The sequence below is a fragment of the Nannobrachium achirus genome (genome assembly GCF_963921795.1).
Source record: "Nannobrachium achirus genome assembly, chromosome: 7".
Lineage (NCBI taxonomy): Eukaryota > Metazoa > Chordata > Actinopteri > Myctophiformes > Myctophidae > Nannobrachium > Nannobrachium achirus.
Genome location: NC_137816.1, coordinates 32,137,700 through 32,160,864, shown reverse-complemented (window position 1 = coordinate 32,160,864; position 23,165 = coordinate 32,137,700). Strand labels below are relative to the sequence as shown.

Sequence of the window (23,165 nt, the reverse complement as noted above, 5' to 3'; positions counted from 1 at the left end):
CGCGGACCCCCTGTTGAAGACCCCTGACCTACTTGATCATACTACAGCGTCACACAAAAGCATCAAAAGTAGCAGATCCACAAGCTCGAAACGTGGCGTTTTTTTAACTTGTACATCAGCAATTTTTACCACTTTTGAATTAAAATTCTGAAAGGTAACAGTTTTGGACACATTTTCCATATTACATATTGTTGTTGTTGGCAAGAAGTCGGTCTGCTGCTTTCATAAATATTGAACCAATGTAAAGTATTAACCAGAGCTTGTGACTAAACAACTACATTTCCCATTTCCTGAAAAGCAACAGCCTTGGTTGGACATAGGTCGTTTCCACCCGTCATCAACGATAGTACATATTGTACACATTCTGCACACGGTACGTACACACACACACACATACGGTAGATGAGTTGTTTACATAGGGGTCCCGCGCTGCAGGGGTTAATCATTAACTTTGCCTGCAGATGATACCCGCGCTGGCAACAGCCGGCTGAGAGCTGTGCTGCTGCCCGACTGGACCAAACACGGGTGGCTCGGCTACCTCGGCCAAGCGTGTGAGTCACCCTATGTGTACTCATTGAGAAACTTTGTTCCATTTCGTACACAAGTGCAGAGCTAGCACAGAAGAGAAGCTTGTGTTGTCATATGACCGACAGTTGGTAGGTTAGGCTGGTCGCGTGTTCCTTATGTGCTGCCAAGCTGATAACACTGCTCTATCATGCAGCACACTTCCTTAACCGTGTGTGTGTGTGTGTGTGTGTGTGTGTGTGTGTGTGTGTGTGTGTGTGTGTGTGTGTGTGTGTGTGTGTGTGTGTGTGTGTGTGTGTGTGTGTGTGTGTGTGTGTGTGTGCGCGCGCGTGCGTGTGTGTGCTCTAATCTCATCAATTGATCACCCCCTTCTTTTATCTTTTTTGTCCTTTTGTGTGTGTGTGTGTGTGTGTGTGTGTGTGTGTGTGTGTGTGTGTGTGTGTGTGTGTGTGTGTGTGTGTGTGTGTGTGTTGATTTCAAACTTGTATTATGTCATTTTTACAGTCACTTTGCCTATTCAGCATGTGCAAGCCTAGCTCAAGTTTGGAAAGTGACAGAATTGTGAAAAAGAACAAACAAACATTTCTTTATGTCCAGGGTTGTAGCTTAAATCGGTATTATGTAATTTGTGAATACAAATTGACTTCCAATCTGTATGATAGAGTATCTTAACACAATATAACGTATCGTCTCTGTCGGATGGAAACCTCATTCTGTACAAAAGTGTTACTTTTCAGGATCCAAGCATCAAAAGTAGCAGATCTAGAAACTCAATGCAAAGTTTCAGCACTTGAGAAGGAGATCCAGGTTCAAATCCAGAGTAGAACAGGAAAATTACAGAAGGGTTAATAGGGTGAATCTTTCTCAACTCTCCGATTAAGGCTCTGTTCCATTTGATGTTGCACAGTGGTTCTCAAACGTTTTGATTTCAAGGACCACCATAACTCTGAGAGTTACAGGCCGTGCAATCTGGGAAGTGGGAACCCATCGCAAAGAAAGGGCAACGCCCACTCGGTATGTCTCGTAGCGACTCTGAGGCTGTCTCGAGAGATTACAGGCCGTGTGGAAGCCCCTCAAGGAGACTGTTTCCAGTGAGCCAACATTCACAATATCAGCACCCGCCTGACTCTGTTTGAGCAGAATGGAACAGAGCCTTCATTAGTGTCATTGGTAACACCTGTGAAGGAAGTAAGGAAGAGGCCCAATTTCTTTCCAATATGGCTGCTGTGCATAGAGCCTATTGAGAGAGACGCTGGCAGAAGGAGTTACAGTACTGCACACGATTATGGTGTCCGTAGGAGATCGCTTGTTGGCCGCGGCTTGTGATTGGCTGAACCGGAGGTAGGGAGCACTCAGCTGTGTGCACATGGACCGCGCGGAGGTGCCGAAAGTCGAGATGTACTATTCTGGCCCCCTAGACGTACAACTTCTAACGGCGCTGAGTCGGCTCATGCGACCTTCGCAACGCTCGACACGGCGACTCGCTCGCTCTGCGCCGTCTGTGGTGTCTCACGTGGATCACGGTCGCCTGAGACGGCGCGCCTCCGTCGTCATCACTGAAAACAAGCGCTCCTTTACAAGCCATCTCCTAGCGTGCAGTACAGGGAGAGTGAAGGACTAAAGGTGAAGACTAAACATAATACATAAACATTTGGTAATAATATCGCAATGTTTTCTCATATCTGACAAAGGGATCTTTAACATTCCTCTGAAATACGGGGTTTGTTTATAGTGCCGTTTGAGGGCCAGCTGCAGAAACCGTCCACCTGTTTAATTTAACGCCACATCACCACATGCATCTATCTTACCAGCACCAGCGCTGTGCCATGTGGGAATAATCTCACTCCCTCCTGCAATGAAGGGGAAAAGCATCCACACAGTATGGTGAGATTTATGTGCATGCAGCACCACTGGATTAGTCATTACATGTCTTAATGCCCTGTGGCTAATTCCTCCAATCTTTTCTGCATCAGTTCCGCGTTGCACTGCACATGCTGCGCATGTGTTGCTATGGGATCTCTGTATCCCACGAGTTGAGATTCATTCAGAAACATTTTTTTGTGGCTACAAGCTTGTTATATATTTTTTCATGATGAGCTTACATTTGGCTCTAAGGGATAAATCATTCGGATAGGCAGCATTTTCATTTGCCACATGTTATTTTTCCCGTTGTGCTCTAATGCGAGCTCATCTCAGCATTGTTAGAATATGTTTGACTTTTGTGTGTTTAGGTGGTGCAGGCATAACGTTCCTGTCCACTTCTTTTCTTTTGTGAATACTATTTGACTTTGTCCTAATCTGTATGTATGCAGATGACCTGTGGTCCTCAGTCCCAGTAGTGCTGGTCTACAGCAGTGGTTCTCAAACATTTCAGGCCGCAACCCCCAAAATAATCATATATTAACTGGGGACCCCCCACCCAGACGAGCACTAACAGTTGAGGCATTACATTTTGTATAACACAGTTCTTTTGTGAAAATAGCCGATCTACATGCTCACAACAAGCTGAGCATGTAGATCGGCTATTTTCACAATTTCTGACTCTAATATTTGACAGTTTAACCCTAACCCTTTAATTTGTCATTTTAGAGATAACGAAAAAGTTATTAAATTGTCACTTTAGAAATGTGCAGATACCCTTTATAGACTTGAGAAAACAATGTTGCACATTAAGCTAATCATCTGGGGACCCCCCCAAAATAATTTGGGGACCCCCAGGCGTCCCGACCCACAGGTTGAGAACCACTGGTCTACAGCAGCTCCTTGACATAATATGTCATATTATGTTCTATGTATGGTGTGCAACATGACATAAAATACAATGCCAGCAAAAGCGCTGTCTTAATTTATAGAACTAAAGAGGACAAGTGTCTTAATTTTCCTGTGTTCAGATTATCGGACAAAAGTCTTGAGGTCGGGAATAAAATCAAATATTGGTCACTTTGTTACTGATCAAATGACTGATGATGATGATCTACAGACAGTGTTGAAAGTTGTTTGCTCAAGCTAACAGTATTGCTCGTAAGTTCAGTCAATGTTCTACTAATGTGAAAGTGTCATTGTTTAAGACATACTGCATTGCACACCGCTTTATACTGCTCGTCTGTGGTCGTCCTATAAGAAATCTAGTAAGCAACGCTTACAAGTTGCATTTAATGATGCAATGAGAAAACCAGAAGGGGCAGTGCTAGTCAGATGTGTGTCACTGCTGGAGTGAGGACTTTTAAAGCACTTCAAAGACTTTTAATGTTCAAGTTCATGCAATGGCTGGATGTATCTACGAAGAGCATCAGTTTGGTGCTCTCAAGCCCCATAATGAGCAGTTCACGATATGCATCCAGACTTATGGTGCACTAGCTAAAAATGTCTGTGTGTTTTGCCTATGGGTCAAGTGATGCATAATATACTATAATAATATCTTATATTGATTTTTAATGCTTGTCGTGCACAAAGGCCAAATGCTAGGGCAGGAAGGCCATGCCATCAAATAAACTAAAGACAATTGTCATATTGACATCATCCACCGGTCATTATTCATTTGCTTAAAAAAAACCTAGGCTCTTTATTAGAGTGTTAATGTCAAAGGGCATTTGAGAAATGCAGCTCTTAAACTGTTAAGTTAAAATCACATCATTCATTGGCTTATTTTTTTGGTATGGTTCTTTGCAGTGGCGTTTCTGGGTGTACTGGCACCAGTGGCCAGTGGTTCTCAAAGTCCAGGGGTCCTTGAGCGGGTATTAAGAGGATATTAAGCAAATAGCATGGACATCTTTTTAGCAACTTTAAACCTATTTTATACATCTGCATACAACAATGGACAGCAGGCATTTTGATGAGAGTGCCTATTGGGAATATGAACCGTGTGGAATCTGTGGATAATCATAGAGCAATATTAAAATATAAATCAGAAGACAGAATACAAGAAAAAATAAATATTCAATAGACTAAAACAGATATTAATTAAAGCAGTTACAATCTAAAACAACAGTGTTAGAAACCATTGTCTTGAATTGACCTAAAAAAATAAATGATCTGATTTTTAAGGACTTCTGGAGCTCATACCAATCAAATGGAGCGCTGACAGAAAATGCTCCCTTGCCTAGATCTGTTTGAGCAAATGGAACTTTGGGCGTCAGGAAGTCACTTGAGGTGGTCTGATCGCTGGCATTGGTTTAAAGTTGGGGACGTAACAAATAGAGAGGGCTCTATTTTCATCCATGCCTTACCCCTTATCCCTAAACCTTTTTAACTATTTTCAAAACCTTTTATATCTCCCTTAGAGATAGGGTGAGAAGTTCAGTCACCCGAGAGAGACTTGGAGTAGAACCGCTGCTCCTACATTTGGAAAGGAGTCAGCTTAGGTGGTTCGGGCATCTACAGTAGTACGGATGCCCCCCGAGCGCCTTCCTTGGAAGGTCCTCGATGCACGTCCCACTGGGAGGAGACCCCGTGGCAGACCAAAGACCAGATGGAAGGACTATATCTCCAAACTGGCTTGGGAACGCCTCGGGATACTCCCTGAGGGAGGGGAGGAAGTTGTTCGGGATAAGGAAATCTGGAAGTCTCAGTTGGAACTGTTACCCCCGCGACCCGATTCCAGATAAGCGGTTGAAGATGGATGGATGATGCATATCAAATAGCTGATCTACAAGCTCACAACATGCTGATGTAAATCGCTATTTTAAGTATTTTAAGATGTTTATCAAAATAGTTAAAAAAAAGAGTGGTCAAGTCAGCTGGGGCATTAAGGCCACTGTGGCCTCAGGGCATGCCATATTTTTTGAGGGGCAGAAACTGTGGCGCAACAATGGCCATGGCCTTCATGACCTCCCCTCTCCTCAGCCAAACTAGCACTGCTGGCAGAATCGGGTGGAAACCTCATTATGCCCAAAACTGTTACTTTTCAGGATTCAAATTCAAAAGTATCAAAAGTAGCAAATCCACAAGCTGAGAAATGTTGTGCTTTAACTATTGAAAAATAGCAGATTTACAAGCTCGTAGACTTACGAGCTTGTAGATCTGCTATTTTTGAAAAATCTTGAAAACTTGTGCAAGTCTTTGAACATTTCATGTAACATGTATTGGCCACGGACACCCATCTCAAAATATTTAGTTCCAGGGACAGAGGTCACAACGTCCCTCAGGCGGTGCTCATCACTGCCCCCTGCTGCTCAGTGTCATGAAATTACAAAACAGAGCTGCATGCTGTCTTCATCTTCTGAACACAACTATGAGCATGCTGTAAACTTTCCTAAATCTGAATAAAAGGGGAAAAAAAATCTTAAATGAAGTGTAGGTCATAGACAGCTTAGACTTTTAAAATTCTGTAAAGATTTAACAAATCATTCCATGACCAGCATGGACCTTGATTTAACACACTCCTCGTGTTTGCCTCAAAGCAGTGAAGTACTGAGATGTTTTATTTATTTAAAAGTAGCAATACCACAAACAAATACTCAGTGACAAGTAAAATATGTGTTTTACATTTGGCTTGAGTTAAATTACAAAAGTATTGCCATCAAGACATACTTACAGCACCAAAGTAAAAGTAGTGAAGTCTTTCAAAATGTTTGTATCCGAATGCAGTTCAAAATGCAATGCAATAGGTTGTGAGTTGTAGAGTGTAAAAAAAGTGTAAAATGGGTTAATTAAATTGATTGTTTAATGTATTTTCTGTAATAATAAAAGTAAAAAGTGCAATATTTGCTTCTGAGATGTGGTAGACAGGTACAGCATAACAGTTCACAGGGTTTAGAAAGACTGAAATAGGCCATGTATAATGTATGTATAATAAATGTGGGTATTCCTTTACTGCATAATGCTAAAGACACTGTTTACACACGCAGCTTGCCAGCTTTATTAAGATTGATACAGATTCTGCTACCTAACACTTACACTTCCCCTGTGATTTCCTTTTTTCCCGCCGTTGGGTCCAATTAATTTTATACCTCATGCTTGTCATTTCACACAGTCGGTTATATTTGCTGCATTCCGTTTCTCACGTTGTTAATTGTGCTATCGTTTAGTCTTTGCTGTTCTCTTTGGTTTGCATCTTTTAATGAGATGTTTTGTTTTGTTCTTGCACAAATCTGTAATGTATTCATGTTGTTATTATTATTATTGTTATTCATTTCGATGCAACTTAAGTCAACGCAATTACACTTAAAAGATCTGGTACGTTTGACGCTTTTGTGTGACACTGTAGTATGATCAAGTAGGCCGTTAGTTTACAAAAAACACAAAAAGTTAAACTATGGAGATAAGCGGTTTCTGCCTGACAACAACATGCTGAAAGCTATTTGACCTTGTCTCTCAAGCTAACTGTTCCACAATCTTCGAATGTTACAGAGAGTCTGTAACTACTCCTCCTGAAAGACGAGAATGGAAGCTGTCATCTGATTGTAATATCTTCATGCGACTGCAAAGACCAAAATGGAAAGTGGGGTGGGATTTTCTGAGCTTCCGTTGCATAGGCTGTATGTGACGGAAGCTTTTCAAAACATATGTTTATTTTGAGTATTTTGTCATTTAATGCGCTACTTCATCATACTACACAAAAAGTATACGCCTCCCCTTCTCTTCCGCCTGTGCACCTATTGGCTGTGATATCGAGAGGCAGATCTACCACTATGCAACAGTAGTATAGCGTCTAATGGACTCCCTATAGCCTAAATCTCTGCACGTACGTACGCACGCACGCACGCACGCACGCACGCACGCACGCACGCACGCACGCACGCACGCACACGCGCACACACACACACACACACACACACACACACACACACACACACACACACACACACACACACACACACACACAGGCACACACATCCGCTTACACTGTCGGAGACCCAGAGTAGATCACAAAAGAACAATGTTGTGATTTTCATCGTTTCAATAAATAAGCATATTTGACCTGACCTCTCATTGTCTCCCTCCTCCTCTGTCCTACAGGCCTGTCCCACTTCCTCCAGGAACCAGCACCACAGGTGGTGCCCGTCGGGGGCGCGGCCCGCTTCGAGTGCCAGGTGAACGGAGTGCCCACGCCTGTTATCACCTGGGAGAAAGACCAGCTAGCTGTTCCTGACCAGTCCAGGTGAGAGCCTTCCTGATGATTAACTTAATGTGCAACATAGTTTTTCCCACTCAACAGTAAACAAACCAACATAAAGTTTAAGTGTATAGAAGGAATATGCTATGCATGTTTCTGAAGTGACAATTTAAGGACTTTTAATACCTCTAAAATGACAAATTAAACATTAGACAAACTAGCCCTTACCCGTTCAAATATATGAGCTCCGAAATGATGTGCAGTGTGTGGGTTATGGGATGTGTGCACCCGTTTCGTTTAATGGCTACAGAGATACTGTGTCCCCCCGCCCGCCCGCCCGCCCACCCGCCCGCCCGCCCGCCCGCCCGCCCGCCCGCCTGCACACACACCCGCCTGCCTGCACACACACACACACACACACCTGCCTGCACACACACACACACACACACACACACACACACACACACACACACACACACACACACACACAGAGCTGGTTAAACATGTTGCCTCATGCTAGATGCAGAATAGATATGCCTCATGCTAGATGCAGAATAGATAGTAGATACACCATAACAATGCTAATATACAGCATATGATTTGTGAAAGTGACAAACGGGCTTCACAGTTACGTTAGGTGTGTTCATATGCTAATGGTGATGCGATTTCAGATCAATTGCTCCAGCCACTGAGGAGAAACGTTGTTTCAGACAGACAGACAGACAGACACTCACTCAGACATTCGGAAAATTATATGTTTGATTGTCAAATATAAGAGGCAGAAATTGTGAAAATAGCTGTGTTAGAAAATAGAACCGTGTTATACAAAATGTAATACCTCAACTCTTAGTGCTCGTCATTGTGGGGGGGTCCCCAGTTCAAATATGATTATTTTGGGAGTCGTGGCCTGAAAAGGTTGAGAACCACTGTGTTTGACCAGTGGTCAAGTTTGGTCCGGGGACCCCCTGGGGTCCTCGAGGGGGGTTTCCAGGGGGTCTCCTCAATACAGCATCACAATCATTTTAACCACTTTATCCATATTGTATACGTTTGCTATTCGAAGATGGCAGATGTACAAGCTGTACAAAGTGTTTGAAATCAGGTTTTTTTAATCATTCTAAATTCTTTTTAGCACACATGTTCTTGGGGTCCCTGGCACAAAACCTTTTCAGATGGGGGTCCGCGGCCAAATATATATCAATTCGGGGGTCTTTGGCACGAAAACCGGGTGCTTTTGTTGTGGCATGGCAGGTGCTGTGTGGCACTGTGAGGGAAGGACCAACGTTCTGTCACTTTTGATTTATTACCTCCATTCAAGCAGGTTGGGGATTGCTGGCTCACCTCCGAACCAGTGCTCTTATTTTTTACTTATGTAAAAGTAGTAATAACACAATAATAATACAAAAACATACAACATAATAACCTGTTATGGATAACATAATGTTATAAAAGGCCTGTATAGAATATCGTCGCTGTCGGGTGGAAACCTCGTATCGCCAAGATTCAAATGTGTACGTTTTTTCACCAAGTAAAGCCCTGCTTCATTCTAAAAGGCCATCGCACAAAAGTAGTGAAAACAGCCGATCTACAAGCACACAACGCCTCGCGGTGCGAGTCGTTGTGTGCTTGTAGATCTGCTGTTTTCACTAGTTTAGTTCATTTTTAAAATGATAAATACAAAACGAACGGTTTTGGACATACAAGGTTTCCACCCGACAACGACGATATGGAGATTAGAGGTTTCTGCCCGACAGCAACGAAACGTACTTAGCTACTTTACACCACTCTATGGGGGTGATCATACTCCCCACTGGTTATTGGCTCACATCCGTCCGTACCTCATTGTTGAGCTTGTGACGGGCAGATTGGCGGTGCGGTGGCACTTCTAGCTTGGCTGCAAATGGTAACCTGACCCATTCACATCCATATAAATGATAAATGAGCAAACCCCAGGACTGTGGTTCCTTCAAGTAAGAGGCCCTGCACACAATCATTTAACTTGTCATATTGCACGTTTGTCAAAACGGACCGCTTTCACCGACGTGTTTGTGAGTGTTGCCCGCTGGAGGTCTGCACTCTGTTGTGTGTTGAGTGCTTTGTAGTTCTTTATCGTCACTGTCGGGTGGAAGGAAACCTTGTATGTCCACAACCGTAACCTTTTTAGGAAATGCTCTCACTTCCTCTTTATTTGTATTTTTTTTTTCAAAAATAGTGAAATAAATAGCAGATCTAGAAGCTCACAACTTGCAGATAGGCAATTTTTACCACGTTTGCTACGTTTGCATTCTTGTATCTAAGTAGTAAGCTGAAATATGTACAGTAGATACGAGGTTTCTGTTGGACAGTGACTTTATGCTTTTGTTGTGGTATGCACACTCTCGCTTTACCTCCACCCCTTCTTGACACCTTTTTCTTTTGATTGATGCTAGCGATTGGCCAAGATATGTCTACAACATATATCTTGGTCACTTGTATCATGTTTCTCTGTTTCTTAGATGTCGTTGCTGTCACCATATTTTAACTGTGTTTTTTCGTAAGTTAATGCCCCACTTGATCACACTACAGCATCACATGAAAGCATAAAATTTGCAGATCTGCAAGCTGGAAAGCTAGTCGAGTTGCTATTTTCTAAATTGTAAGTTGTAGACACACTATTACGTATTTGCCTGTGAGCTGACATGGTCCCACGACAGATGGGCACACATGGGGGATGGGCAGTACCAGAGGGGAGTTTGGTTTGCGTCAGTTTACCCAAGGATGATGTATTTTGTCTTGACTCAAACCGATGAGGAGGTTGTGGGTGTTATAAGTCATTAGATCTCAAAGTGGGGTCCAGAGACCCTTAGGGTTTCCTTGAGTGGCTTCTAAATGGACCCTTACAGGTCTGTAACTCTGGGAGTTACAGGGCTTGTTGAAATGAAAAAAAAAAAAAAAGATTGAGGACCACTGTTAAAAATGATAAGGCTCACCTCATTGCACCAAGATACTCACTCACTCACTCACTCACTCACTCACTCACTCACTCACTCACTCACTCACTCACTCACTCACACACTCACTCACTCACTCACACAATTCACATTTTAGCCTTGTGTGTGCGTGTGTGAGTGTGTACAGTATCTGTGCGTGCTTGCGGGCATGATATGTGTGTATGTGAGCGCACACACAACAGGCTGCAGGTCACGGTCGGCCAGCACAGAGCACACTCTCCGCAGTGTTTGTTTGTTTAACTGAGAGTAAAAATGGACAAAGGGGCCATTTCACTCTCTCTAGTGTCTCAAACCAAGCTTGCAAGCTGGTGAACCTTCGACATTTGAATTTAATCAAGAAGCATGCATCTTACAGTACCTGTCTGTCTGCCTTCCTACCTGCCTACCTGTCTGTAAGTCTACCCATCTACCTTTCTACCCTTCTAACTGTCTACCTGTCTATATGTCTCAGCGGACTCATCTGCCTCTCCTGCAAGACTCTCCACTAGAGGTGCAACACCTTTTGGGGGATGTTTTAGATATATTTTGGCCTTTTCTGCCTTTATTGATAGTACACAATAGAGAAGACAGGAAACAGGGACAGAGGGACGGGGAGTGACAAGCATCCTCTCCAGCCTCTCTTCCGTCTGACCTCCCGGGCCCTGACGTGCCAGTCTCAGTGGTTTCACCTCCACTCTCTGTGTGGTCCTTGTGGACTGTCTTCGGTTGTCCCCATTTCTCTCCAGTTTTCACAACCATCTCTGCCCATAATCATCATCCCTCCGTCCTTCTCTCACTTCATCTTGCTCCTCAGTTTCCTCATGCTCCTTCCTTCTTCCGGTTGTCTAGCAGTGGTTCTCAAACCACTCCAGAACGTTGACCAGTCTTCTGGTTCCAATATGAACGGCTCCAGAGAACTACCAGTCTTTTCTGTTCTGAAAAATAGAGATTGTGGACTGGCAATTTTCAAGTAGCTGATGCATGGTTTAACTGATTTTGATGCCATATTAACTCATTCCCTGCCAGGCCCGATAGTCCCGAGATTATTCCAATGTCTTTCCCCGCCAGGCCCGATAGTCCCGAGAATTAAAAAAAAAAAAAAAAAAAAAAAAATTTCAAAAATTTTTTTTGACCCCCAAAAATGGAGTAGGCATGATAGCAATCGCGAAATTGCATGTTTAACCCCCATAGCAACCCCATCTTTCAAGCATGGCAGCCATTTTGGCAGCCATCTTTGTTAAACATAGTGGCTGTTATCTCATGAATGCCTGAACGGATTTCCATTCGGATTTTTTTGTTTGAAAGCTGTGAGCAATGTGGACACACGTGGTGCATTATCTAGGCATGGGTGTGCATGATCCGTGCACACCCAATTACATGGAAGTCTATGGAGACGAATGGCAGGTGGGAGTACGGAGGTATGTTAAAATGGCGGTCAATGTGTTAACTAGTATATTGCCTTTTCTGTGAACTAAAATGGAACTGTGTGCGAGCATGAAGTGTCTTTTACACTAATACACTCTAAACCAGGGGTCTTCAACAGGGGTTACAGGACCCCTAGGGGGTCCTCAGAGTTACTACTGGTGCTCCACCAAATTGTTGTGTGATGATAGGATCATGTTTGTTTTTTGTTTTTTTACATTTAACCACTTGAACCCTACCATCCCTATTCTGAGTAGAACAAAAATAGCAGAGCTTGTAGATCAGCTATTTTTTAAGTTTGGTGTAGAGGGAAAAGAAGAGCAGACTAAAGCTGATTGCACACTGATGCATTTTTTTCCTGTTACAAAATGAGAGAGAGAGAGAGAGAGAGAGAGAGAGAGAGAGAGAGCACCCTGGTCCGAAAATAAACACAAAATGGGCGGCAGTGTGAAAACGTGATTGACATAATGTGAGGTTGATTTCTTTATTTACGTGCTCCGAAATTCGCTCCTCTATTCGTCCGGAAAAAAAAACGCGGTTAAATAATAAAAGTGTGTAAATACACATTAATCCAACATTCACTAATAGTGCTGTCAAAGAATTCTAAACTGTCCAAGAAATCTATGAACATTTCTACTTCATCTCTCTCGAGTCTCAGCTAAGGGAAAATGTTGAAGACCCCTGCTCTGAACAGTTACAGTTGAATTACAAGGGCATGCAAGGTCCTTCTCTCTCTCTTCCCCTCTCCCCCCTTCTCCCACCCGATCCCTCCTTCTCTCTTCTGTCTGTCTGTCTGTCTGTCTGTCTGTCTGTCCGTCCGTCCGTGTTCCACTCTCTTTCTGTCTGTTGTCTTTTCAGCTACTCGTGGCATTTAGATAGGTTAGTTAGTATTATGAAAGGAGAGAGAGGAAGCATTTGATCCCGAGTATACTGCAGGTTGTTTAAACATTAAACCACAAGTTGCTCTAGTGTTTCATCAGCCTCTAAATGGGGCGGCCTGCAGTAGGCTTGGGCAGTCATATCCACCTGTTGGCATGAACTGAAATCACCAATACCTGATGGCAGTTGTGACTGTGAATGGATCATTTTCTACCAGTTACAATTTCATTTCTCTCAATTTAAGCCCATAATAGAACACAGCAGACTAATTAGATTGGAATAATTAATAAAGCATATCAAAACTGTTAAACTACTTACAACGCAGCAGACAATGCACAATGTCATCACTAATTAGCAGAACTCAAGTGGAATGATATACCACTTTAAAAGGTGAAATCTCACTGCTATTACTACGTGTCATCATTTCGACAACGGAGCGTCGGGAGGGTTAGCGACTGGCCCCACGGAGGTTAGGGTAAGGGTTAGGTTTGGGTGTCGAAAAGATGACATGTAGTAACAGCGAAACGCTCCCACTTTAAACTGTTCTTTGATTACAGATGGGATAGTAGAACTGAAGCCAAACTACTTGCAAGACAGGTGTCCAACTGCAATCAAACCAGGAATGTTGCAATTATCCGGTTGACTGACTATTGTGTCAGCTCCCCTGGTCATAAACAAACCATCAGGGAGGCCATGAGGTCTTTCAACAGATGGAGGATCAGATCTTAGGAAGGTCTCTGGAAGATCTAGAGAGTTGGACCAGATAAAGTGATAAAGAAAGGAGGAGATAAAACATGGCCAGCCTACCGGTATGCTCACTGTATATGTCCCAAAGGAACCTTCATACTGTACTATATTTTCAGAGCTTGTGGCTATGAAAAATATATGTAGCTATTCAGCTTTAATAGTGTGTTTGGCTCATCGCCAGTCATCATTGAACACTTTCTTACTGAGGCTGTGTAGCATTTCCGAATGAGAATCACTTTGAATCTCACATCACAGGTTTACGGGTGTAAGGAAGCGGGTGGTTCCATCATTCGTAATTTTCAGGGAAAACGTGTGTGTGTGTGTGTGTGTGTGTGTGTGTGTGTGTGTGTGTGTGTGTGTGTGTGTGTGTGTGTGTGTGTGTGTGTGTGTGTGTGTGTGTGTGTGTGTGTGTGTGTGTGTGTGTGTGTTGGGGTGGGTAGGGAGAGGGAGGGCAAGGAGAAAAAAGAACAGGAAAGAGACAGGGAAAACAAATGGGAGATATGTACATATTTATACATACTGTATAGCAGGTCTGTACATAAGGTTAGACATACAGTAAGGTGCTAAAGGATAGCAGCAGGTGAAGAACATGAGTCACAGCACTGGGATGGTAGATGACGTAGTGATATGTGCAAGTGGCATAGACCAGTGGTTCTCAACCTGTGGTCAGGAAAATATGATTATTTGGGGGGTCGCGGCCTGAAAAGGTTGAGAACCACACAGGCATAGACAGCACGAGGATTAGTTATAAAAGAAGGTAAAATCCACACGGTAATCCAACAAGAAAGGTCAAATCCACACAGTAAATCTACATGGGAATGTAGTCTGCATAGGGAAGAAATCCACACGAAGGACGGTAATCCAAGTTTATTCTTTCCTATGCAAAAACTGTCCGCCAAAGGAATGTGTTGGAGTGGCAGGCTGGCAACCGGCGATCAGGTGGAAACTGCCTTCTAATGACGCATATGGGAATTTGACTCATCATTTCTCACCTGTGGACTTGAAGTGCCTTTGCATTTCAAGCACAGTGACATTCAACAATGCAGACATGCAACACGCTGTAAACAGCCTATACATCCACAATGAGGATGTTGTCATGGCAACATCACCTGTAAACAACCTATCCACAATGAGGTGTTGTCATAGCAGCCTGCCTCACACATAATATAATGGATCTGAGGGATCAATCAGAGGTCAGTATACGCATACTGTGTGTGTGTGTATGTGTATGTATTAAGGCTGCCAAATTAATATTCGAATATCGGGTATTCGTTGAATATGGTGAAAAAATGCATATTCGATTATAAAAATGTATACTTGAATTATTAAAAAAAAAAAAAATCCGGCCATGCACTGTTGTACTAAGAAATATAACTCTCGGCCACTCGTCGTTCTACTCTTGAAGTAATCTCACCCTGCTCTCTCATCACACATATATTTTTATATAAAAATATTGTATGTTTTTATAACTTTATAATATTTTTTGTATTGTTCCTGTAAAAAAATATAAAAAATATATAAAAAAAGGAAAATAAATACTCAATAATAATAATATTAGAATATATTCGATATTCGAGACAATTTCTAAGACCAATATTTGAATTTAATTTCTGAGGAATATTGGCAGCTCTAGTATGTATGTACGTGTTTATGTGTGTATGTGTGTATGTACAGTAGTGATGCGCGGGCCGACCCGGTGCCCCCACCCGCCCGCCCGCCGGGTTATCACCACTCTCATGTGCAAAAAATAAATAAGAATAATCACCTGTTCTTATTTGCCTTTTATTCTTAATAAGAGTAGGCCTATAAGAATAAGAATACAACGTTTGAATACGAGCACAAGCGAGCGAGTTTTAAAATGCGCCAGAGAGGAGCGAGGTTTCTCCTCCGCTCCTTGGTGCGAGTTTCCCCAATTCCGCTCCTGTTGGGCCCGCGAACCACATTTTGCCAACATTTGACACAACGTGAGCACAGCAGAAGAATGCACAAACAATTCTTCAGCGCGTGTCGCTGATCAGGATTTCACTTGTCTCTGTGTGAGTTGGAGCTTTTCTGGCATTGCACCTTGGAAGGGGGAAAGAATGGTATGAAAAATGCACAACGGCCATGGGTTTGTCTCACGAAGCCCATTCTCATTTACTGGCATACTTATAGCTATTGACTTTTCCCTGTGGCCGCGCTCTGGCCCTGGCAATGTGAGATTCTTCTCTGGTCTTATTACTGTGGCTTGTGCACTAATGGCTGCACGGCTGCCTGTGACCCTCACACTGTCTGTGCTCTATAAGGGCTTTTCCCACCCTGAACACTGATAATGGCTTCTCATAAAGATCAGCAATGATGAGGGTATAGACCATCTAATTTGGTCTCTCTCTCTCTCTCTCTCTCTCTCTCTCTCTCTCTCTCTCTCTCTCTCTCTCTCTCTCTCTCTTTCTTTCTCCTTTCTTTTCCCTTACAAGAGTGACCATACCATTTTAAGACAAGGCTGGGGAAACTAACCAAAAATACATCAAAACCGATATTTAGAACCAATTACCAACTTAATCTGTAGGTTAATCGATTAATCGAGAAGCATTTTTCTTTTCTTTTTTAAAATATAATGATTTTTACATTTCTTATATATTAACACTTTTGCTGCCATGTCAACGGTAGCATAAGTGTTGATTAATCAACATAGAAAAAATAGAAAAGATTTGCCTGATTAACCACTTCACCCTGTATTTTACTTTGTTGTACAATATCGTACAGAAATCGCAAAAATAGCCAAAGCACAAGTATTTTTTTTTACAGTAAAACGTAATCGAGGCTTGAAATAACTGTAAGATTAATTTGAAGACATCCTATCGCCCAGCCCTACATCAAGATTTACTGCCCACCAAAAAATCTGTCTGATGTGGACAGTGGACACACAGCCCCTGTTTGCCAAGACCTTTGTGAAGCAGCCATGCCTGCAGTGACAGGTCTGGGTGAGTGTTTGGCTGCCGCAGGGCCAGGGGTTGTGAGAGGATGCGTGTTGTAATGGGACTATCTGTCTCTGTTAGCTGCTGCCAGGAGGGCTGCTGGGGATGCTGTATAGGCTTAGCAGGGACACATGAGGACAGACGTTTAGAGATCTGACTAGTTCTCTTTCATCTCTCTCTCTCTCTCTCTCTCTCTCTCTCTCTCTCTCTCTCTCTCTCTCCCTCTCTCTCTCCCCCTCTCTCCCTCTCTCTCTCTCTCGCTCTCTCTCTCTCTCTCTCTCTCTTGGCAAAAGTCGCAGTGAAACACGTCACTTTGCGTCGCGTCTGAAGCTTGCAGATCTGTTACTTTTGATGTTTTTGTGTGGCACTGTAGTATGATCAAGTAGGATGTTCAGTTAGGCCTATGTAAAAAAAAATCAGAAATGTTAGAATAGGGAAATAGAAGGTTTCTGCTTGACAGCAACAAAATAGTCAACACTCCAAATATATGTACAATGAATAAAAAGGTCGCATTTGCTATGAAAACCTGCAGCTCATGTCTGTCTGTCTGTCTGTCTGTCCGTCCGTCCGTCACTCTAGTATAGCGCCCCAGCTGTGTGGCAATCAACGTGTGTTGTGTATTAGTCACACAGACACACACACACACACACACACACACACACACACACTTAGAGACACACAGGCGACCTGGCGGTCGCTCCTCGCCCTTACGGCATGTTACTTAATAATAATAATAATAATAATACATTTTATTTATAAGGCGCCTTTCAGGGCACTCAAGGTCGCCGAACAACAGTTTAAAAAAAACAACAGTTAATACAGGAAACAATTTAAAAACAACAGTTAATACAAGAAACAACTTAAAAAATAAAATAAAAAACAACAGTTAATACAGGAAGTCACAGTTTAAAAACAAACAAAATAGTTTGCAGCAGAGCAACATCAGTCATATGCCTGTCGAAACAGGTGGGTTTTGAGATGGGTTTGAAATGTGGTGATTGAATTGCAGTTTCTGATGGCAGGGGGGAGGGAGTTCCAGAGGTGTGGGGCAGAGCGACTGAAGGCTCGTAACCCCATGGTGGAGACACTGGCTGAAGGTTTGTCAGGGGGGGTCAGTTCGATGGAGGAGGTGGACCTTAGAGACCGGGAGGGGATGTGGATATTGATGAGGTCAGATAGATATGGAGGTGCGAGGTTATGGATGGATTTAAAGGTATGGAGGAGAATTTTATAGTCAATGCGTTGTTTTATTGGAAGCCAATGGAGTTGGTGTAAAACAGGGGTGATGTGGTTGATGGCAGGGGTTCTGGTAATGATACGGGCAGCAGAGTTCTGGACCAGTTGGAGTTTACGGAGGAGATTTTGGGGTAGACCGAAGAGGAGGGAGTTGCAATAGTCCAGGCGGGAAGTGACGAGGGAGTGGACCAAGATTGCAGCACTGTTGGGGGTGAGTGAGGGGCGGAGGCGGTTGATGTTTCGGAGGTGGAAGTAGGCAGAGTGGATGGTGTTATTGATATGGGTATGGAATGAGAGGGTGCTGTCGAGGACGACACCCAGACTCTTAACCTGAGGGGAGGGGGAAACCGAGGAGTTGTCTATAGTGAGGGAGAAACTGGGCTGCTTGGTGAGTGTGAATTTGGAACCAATGAGGACTACCTCGGTTTTATCACTGTTCAGTTTGAGGAAGTTTGAGGTGAACCAGGCTTTGATTTCCTGTAAACAGGCACTGAGGGAGGGAGGTGGGAAGGTGGAAGAGGGTTTGGAGGAGACGTAGAGCTGGGTGTCGTCTGCGTAACAGTGGAAATTAATGTTGTGTTTACGAAATATCAGTCCGAGTGGGAGGAGGTAGATGATAAATAAAATGGGACCGAGGACAGAGCCCTGGGGAACACCGGAGGAGAGGGGGGAGGGATGTGATGTGAATGATTTTAGCTGAATGAACTGAGTGCGGCCGGAGAGGTATGAGTTAAACCAGTCTAGTAGGGGTGTGTCTGATAGTCCAATGGATGCTAGTCGGTCGAGGAGGGTGGAGTGAGAGATGGTGTCAAAGGGCGCACTCAGATCGAGGAGGATGAGAATGCATACTTGTCCAGAGTTTGCTGCCACCAGGAGGTCATTTGTAATTTTAATGAGAGCGGTTTCTGTGCTGTGACAGGGGCGAAAACCAGACTGGAACTGTTCATACAGGTTATTGTTGGAGAGGTGAGTCTGGAGTTGTGATGCCACTGCTTTTTCCAGGATTTTTGAGAGAAATGGGAGGTTGGAAATGGGACGGAGGTTATTGAAAATGTTGGGATCTAAACCAGGTTTTTTTTATAATGGTGTAACAGCTGCGGTTTTGAGGGATGGTGGGACAGAACCAGAGGTGAGGGAGGAATGGATGATGGCAGTTATCAGGGGCAGCAGAAAGGGAAGGGAAGCTATAACTAGGGAGGATGGCAGTGGGTCAAGTTGGCAGGTGGATGGCTTGGATTTTCTGATGAGTTTTGATAACTCTGTGGCAGAGGGGAGTTGAAAGCAGGAGAAGGGTACAGAAATAGGAGGGTAGGGGACGTACGGAGATGGACAACTGGACGTGTGAGGTGTCAGTTGCTGGTGAATGGTGGTTATTTTTGCGTTAAAAAATGACATCAGGGAGTTACAGTGGTCGGTGGAATAGAAGTGAGGGGGGAGGGAATCGGGGGGGGGCGGAGTGAGTTATTGACCACTAAGAACAGGGCCCTGGTGTTCCCAGCACCAGCAGTGATTTTATCTGCAAAGTACAGGGATTTGGCTGAGGAGATGGCATCTTTGTATTGGAGGATGTGAGCATGATACATTTGTTTGTGCACAGTGAGTCCAGTTTTGTTTGAAAGCCGCTTTAGCTGGCGCCCTTTGGCTTTCAGCTGGCGTAGGTGGGGGGAAAACCAAGGGGCAGAGTGGGAGAATGAAACAGTCCGGTTTTTGAGGGGGGCAAGTGAATTCAGCAGAGTTTGGAGACCATCATTGTATGAGGAAACCAGCTGATCTGTGTTGCATGGGGGAGTGATGGTGGGGAAACTGTCAATGCCTGTTGTGAGATCTGTTGGATTTATGTTTCTGATATTACGAAATGACATGACACGTGACAGTTTGGATTTGGACAGTGACAGACTTAAATTAATTGAGATGAGCTTGTGGTCAGAGAAGGAGAGTTTTACACCAGAACAGTTGAGAGGAGTAACACCAGAGCAACAGACTAAGTCCAGAGTATGGCCTTTATCATGGGTAGGAAAATCTATATATTGTTGAAGATCAAAACTGTCCAGGCAAGAGTTGAAGTCCTTAGTGAGAGTGTGATTAGTATTGTCCATATGAATATTTATGTCACCAACCAGAATTATTTTAGATGAGAGTGAACAGATATGGGTGAGAAATATAGTGAATTCATCAATAAAATCCTTATTTGGTTTGGGTGGGTCGGTATATGTTGACTAACAGAGTTGGAGTGGGTCCATTCAGTTGTAAAGCCATGCATTCGAATGAGCGAGACACTGGCACTGTGACGGACGAGACCTTCCAAGTACTTGTATACTTTCTCTCTCTGTCTCTTGCCCTCTGTCTCTCTGGCAATGCAAACATACGTTTACATTGCCAAAGTCAACACTCTGAAATGTATGTGGGTGACGTGACGTAACGTTTTCGCTGTCCTCGGTGTCAAACATGTATAAATAAAAAATATATTTGTCAAAAACCTTCTGAATATTGTGCAGGACATTAAGCTTTATTTGAACTTACTCAAGATTAAAACATTTCATTCCTCATTTATTCAGAATTTTCAACCAAACATGGCAAAACTCATATGGTGTGACTGTCCTGACCTTGTTTCTCAAAGTGGGAACTTGAATAAAACTAAGAAAAAGAATTGCTAAAAATCATTTGAAAATGAATTTAGGCTAAAAAAAAATCTATTTGTGAGCCTATATCTTTTCAAAGTCAAAGCATAATGTTTTCAGTCATTTCTGATCAAAAGCATTTTGTCCCCCAAACCAAAATCATTTGGTGTGACACTAGTTTGGACAAATTAAACAGGCAATTATTTGGACACCTATTGGCTAGAGAGGTCCTTCTTCTGTAAGGCTATTCAGCACTCCCAGCACAACTGCAAGACAGGTGTCTGAGGTGAGTTATGATTTTAACATTTTCATGAAATGCCATCTTGTTGAAACTTTGACAAACTCACCACTTTGGATGTCTGTTGGTGTGACACCTTTTCATTAAAAAAAGCTTAAGTTATTTGAAGTTTTGGTCATATTTCCATGTAGATCTAGGTTGCTTTGTTATAGCTAGCATGCTGTTAGCATGCTAATGTGTACATAGTAGCCTCAAGGTAAACCTAAATGCAGAAAACGTAATATGGTGTGACACTTAATCATAATGGTGTGACATGTCTGCTTGTCACGCCATATGACTTGATTGTCACACCATATGATTTATACTGTATTTAACTACAGATATAACAATAAATAACAAAGTTCTATGTTTCTTTTGTACATTTAAACATTTGTTTTAAACATTTTTACATAAAATGTAATTTAGCTTCATTCAGTGATACTTCAAATTCATCAGACAGAGCAGAAACCCCTTCACAGAAACCTTAACATATTGTTTCAATCTAAACAATATTTTCTCTTTGTCTTAAACTATACATTCCATTTTCTTTTGTCAGCTGGAAAATGACAAGTGCTGAGAGAACGAGAAAGTACAGGGAGAAACTAAACAATGACCCAGCAAGGAGAGAGGAGCCAAAGGGGCGAGACTGCATTTTCTACGAAGAGCAGGAGGTTGTCTGTGGCATAGCAGAACCGCAACAAGGCAGCCGGTTTGCTACCCTCACCAAATACGACTGGCTGATGTACAATACAGTCTAAATGTATAATCTAATCTGATCTAATACTTTTGTACTTTCACTCACTGGACTGGACAGTGGACAGTGTTAAGGTAGGACCCGAGACAAAACTAGCGAAAATAGCTGATCTACAAGCTCTCAACACGTTGTGCTGCGAGAGCTTGTAGATCAGCTATTTTCGGAGTTGCGCAACCCAGCACTCTTTAGCTAGTGGAGATGTGGTGTAATGTCATGATTCCTAATTACATTTGTTCAACACAAAATGCTGTGTTCAAGTTCAGGAGACTTCGGAAAAAAGCAATTTACCTGAATGCTGAGTTCTGTTTCCACTAATTGGTGTTAATAAAATGTTGCCTTGGCTCCAAGTGTGGCTATGCGCCTTATTGTCTCTTTAGGATCCTTCTGTTGTGGGCCGGCAGAAGACTTAGGTGTGCGTAGCATTCCTGTGCACATCCTCATCATCCATCTACTACTACAATTCTTTCTTATCCCATGTTAAAGCCCTACAATAATATCCTGTTCAGAAATATTAAGGCCATGTTATCCTGGGTAATTGTTTAATCAATCAGTAAAGTTCAGTACTCACTAATAGGTAGGTTAAAACACAGTTTGCTTTGACACATGAAGATATGATCATACGGTGTGACACTAAATCATTTGGTGTGACATTCCAAATAGTGAAAAATCATACCTTTATTAATGATTAAACCAAAAAAATGTTTATGGATTACATAGAGAATATTATCAGGAAGAGTCACAAATATTTGTGTAATTTTAGAGAAAGTTTTGACAGAATACATTTAAAATATGTTGTAAGATCATGAACATGGGCCTCACACAGAGTGTCGATTATGAAAAAAATACACAGATATAATTAATTTTCAAAAAACTATAGTGGATCACTGGTTAGTTATGATAAAGGACTTTGATAAAGTGAGTAACTTAAGAAAGATGTACTCCATTTTCATTTTATGAACAATTATTTTCACGTCACACCATATGACGATTTTAGGCACAAGTACAACAAACTGCTGAATAAAGTCTGATTCCAATAAAATATCTAAAAACAAAATGTATTTCCATAAGGTTGAGAGTGAGTAGAACAAAAGTAAATAACTTTAATGCCTGCAATTTAAAGTTTTTTTAAAAACACATTTTTTGGGGCGTCACGTCACTGACCCACGTACAATGAAAAGGGAATAAAGACATATGTAAACAAAGCTGTGTCATTGCAACTTTGGAAATCTTTCTTTTTTTAAACTAGACAACAAAAGCACAAATACTTTTGTTGTCAGAAATCCTTATGGTAGCACTTTACAATAATGACCTGTTACCAGTAAGACTCCCTAATCGGGAGATAAGCGACCGTAGGTCGCTTATCTCCACAAATAGGGCAAAAATGTGTTTTGCCAAAATCTTCCTGATCCATGTTGATGACATGAGTGTAGACATGCTGTGTAGTGATTATCGTGATTTTAGGGCAAAATCTGTAGGAGCAGTGTCCAAAAATGTGTTTTTAAAAATCGGCCTGAAGGTGGCGCTATATGGGACAGATTCATGTTGATGGGATGAGTGTAGACATACTGTGTAGCGATTTGCGTGATTTTAGGGCAAAAACTGTAGGAGCAGTGTCCAAAAATGTGTTTTAAAAATCGGCCTGAAGGTGGCGCTAGAAGAGGGCCATGTGAGAAATGAGGGGTGGGGTCTCCGCGTTGCCTTGGCGGACGAATAGGTACCGGCCCCGG

At 42.6% G+C, this 23,165-nt stretch overlaps 1 protein-coding gene across 1 annotated transcript in view; it reads left to right on the top strand.

Annotated features, from left to right (window-relative positions):
- Nucleotides 1-23,165, top strand: part of igdcc4 (immunoglobulin superfamily, DCC subclass, member 4) — a 158,359-nt gene that overhangs the window by 57,906 nt on the left and 77,288 nt on the right. The window contains 1 exon segment of the mRNA XM_080730184.1: nt 7,483-7,624. Within this exon segment, the coding sequence (XP_080586310.1) occupies nt 7,483-7,624 (142 nt within the window).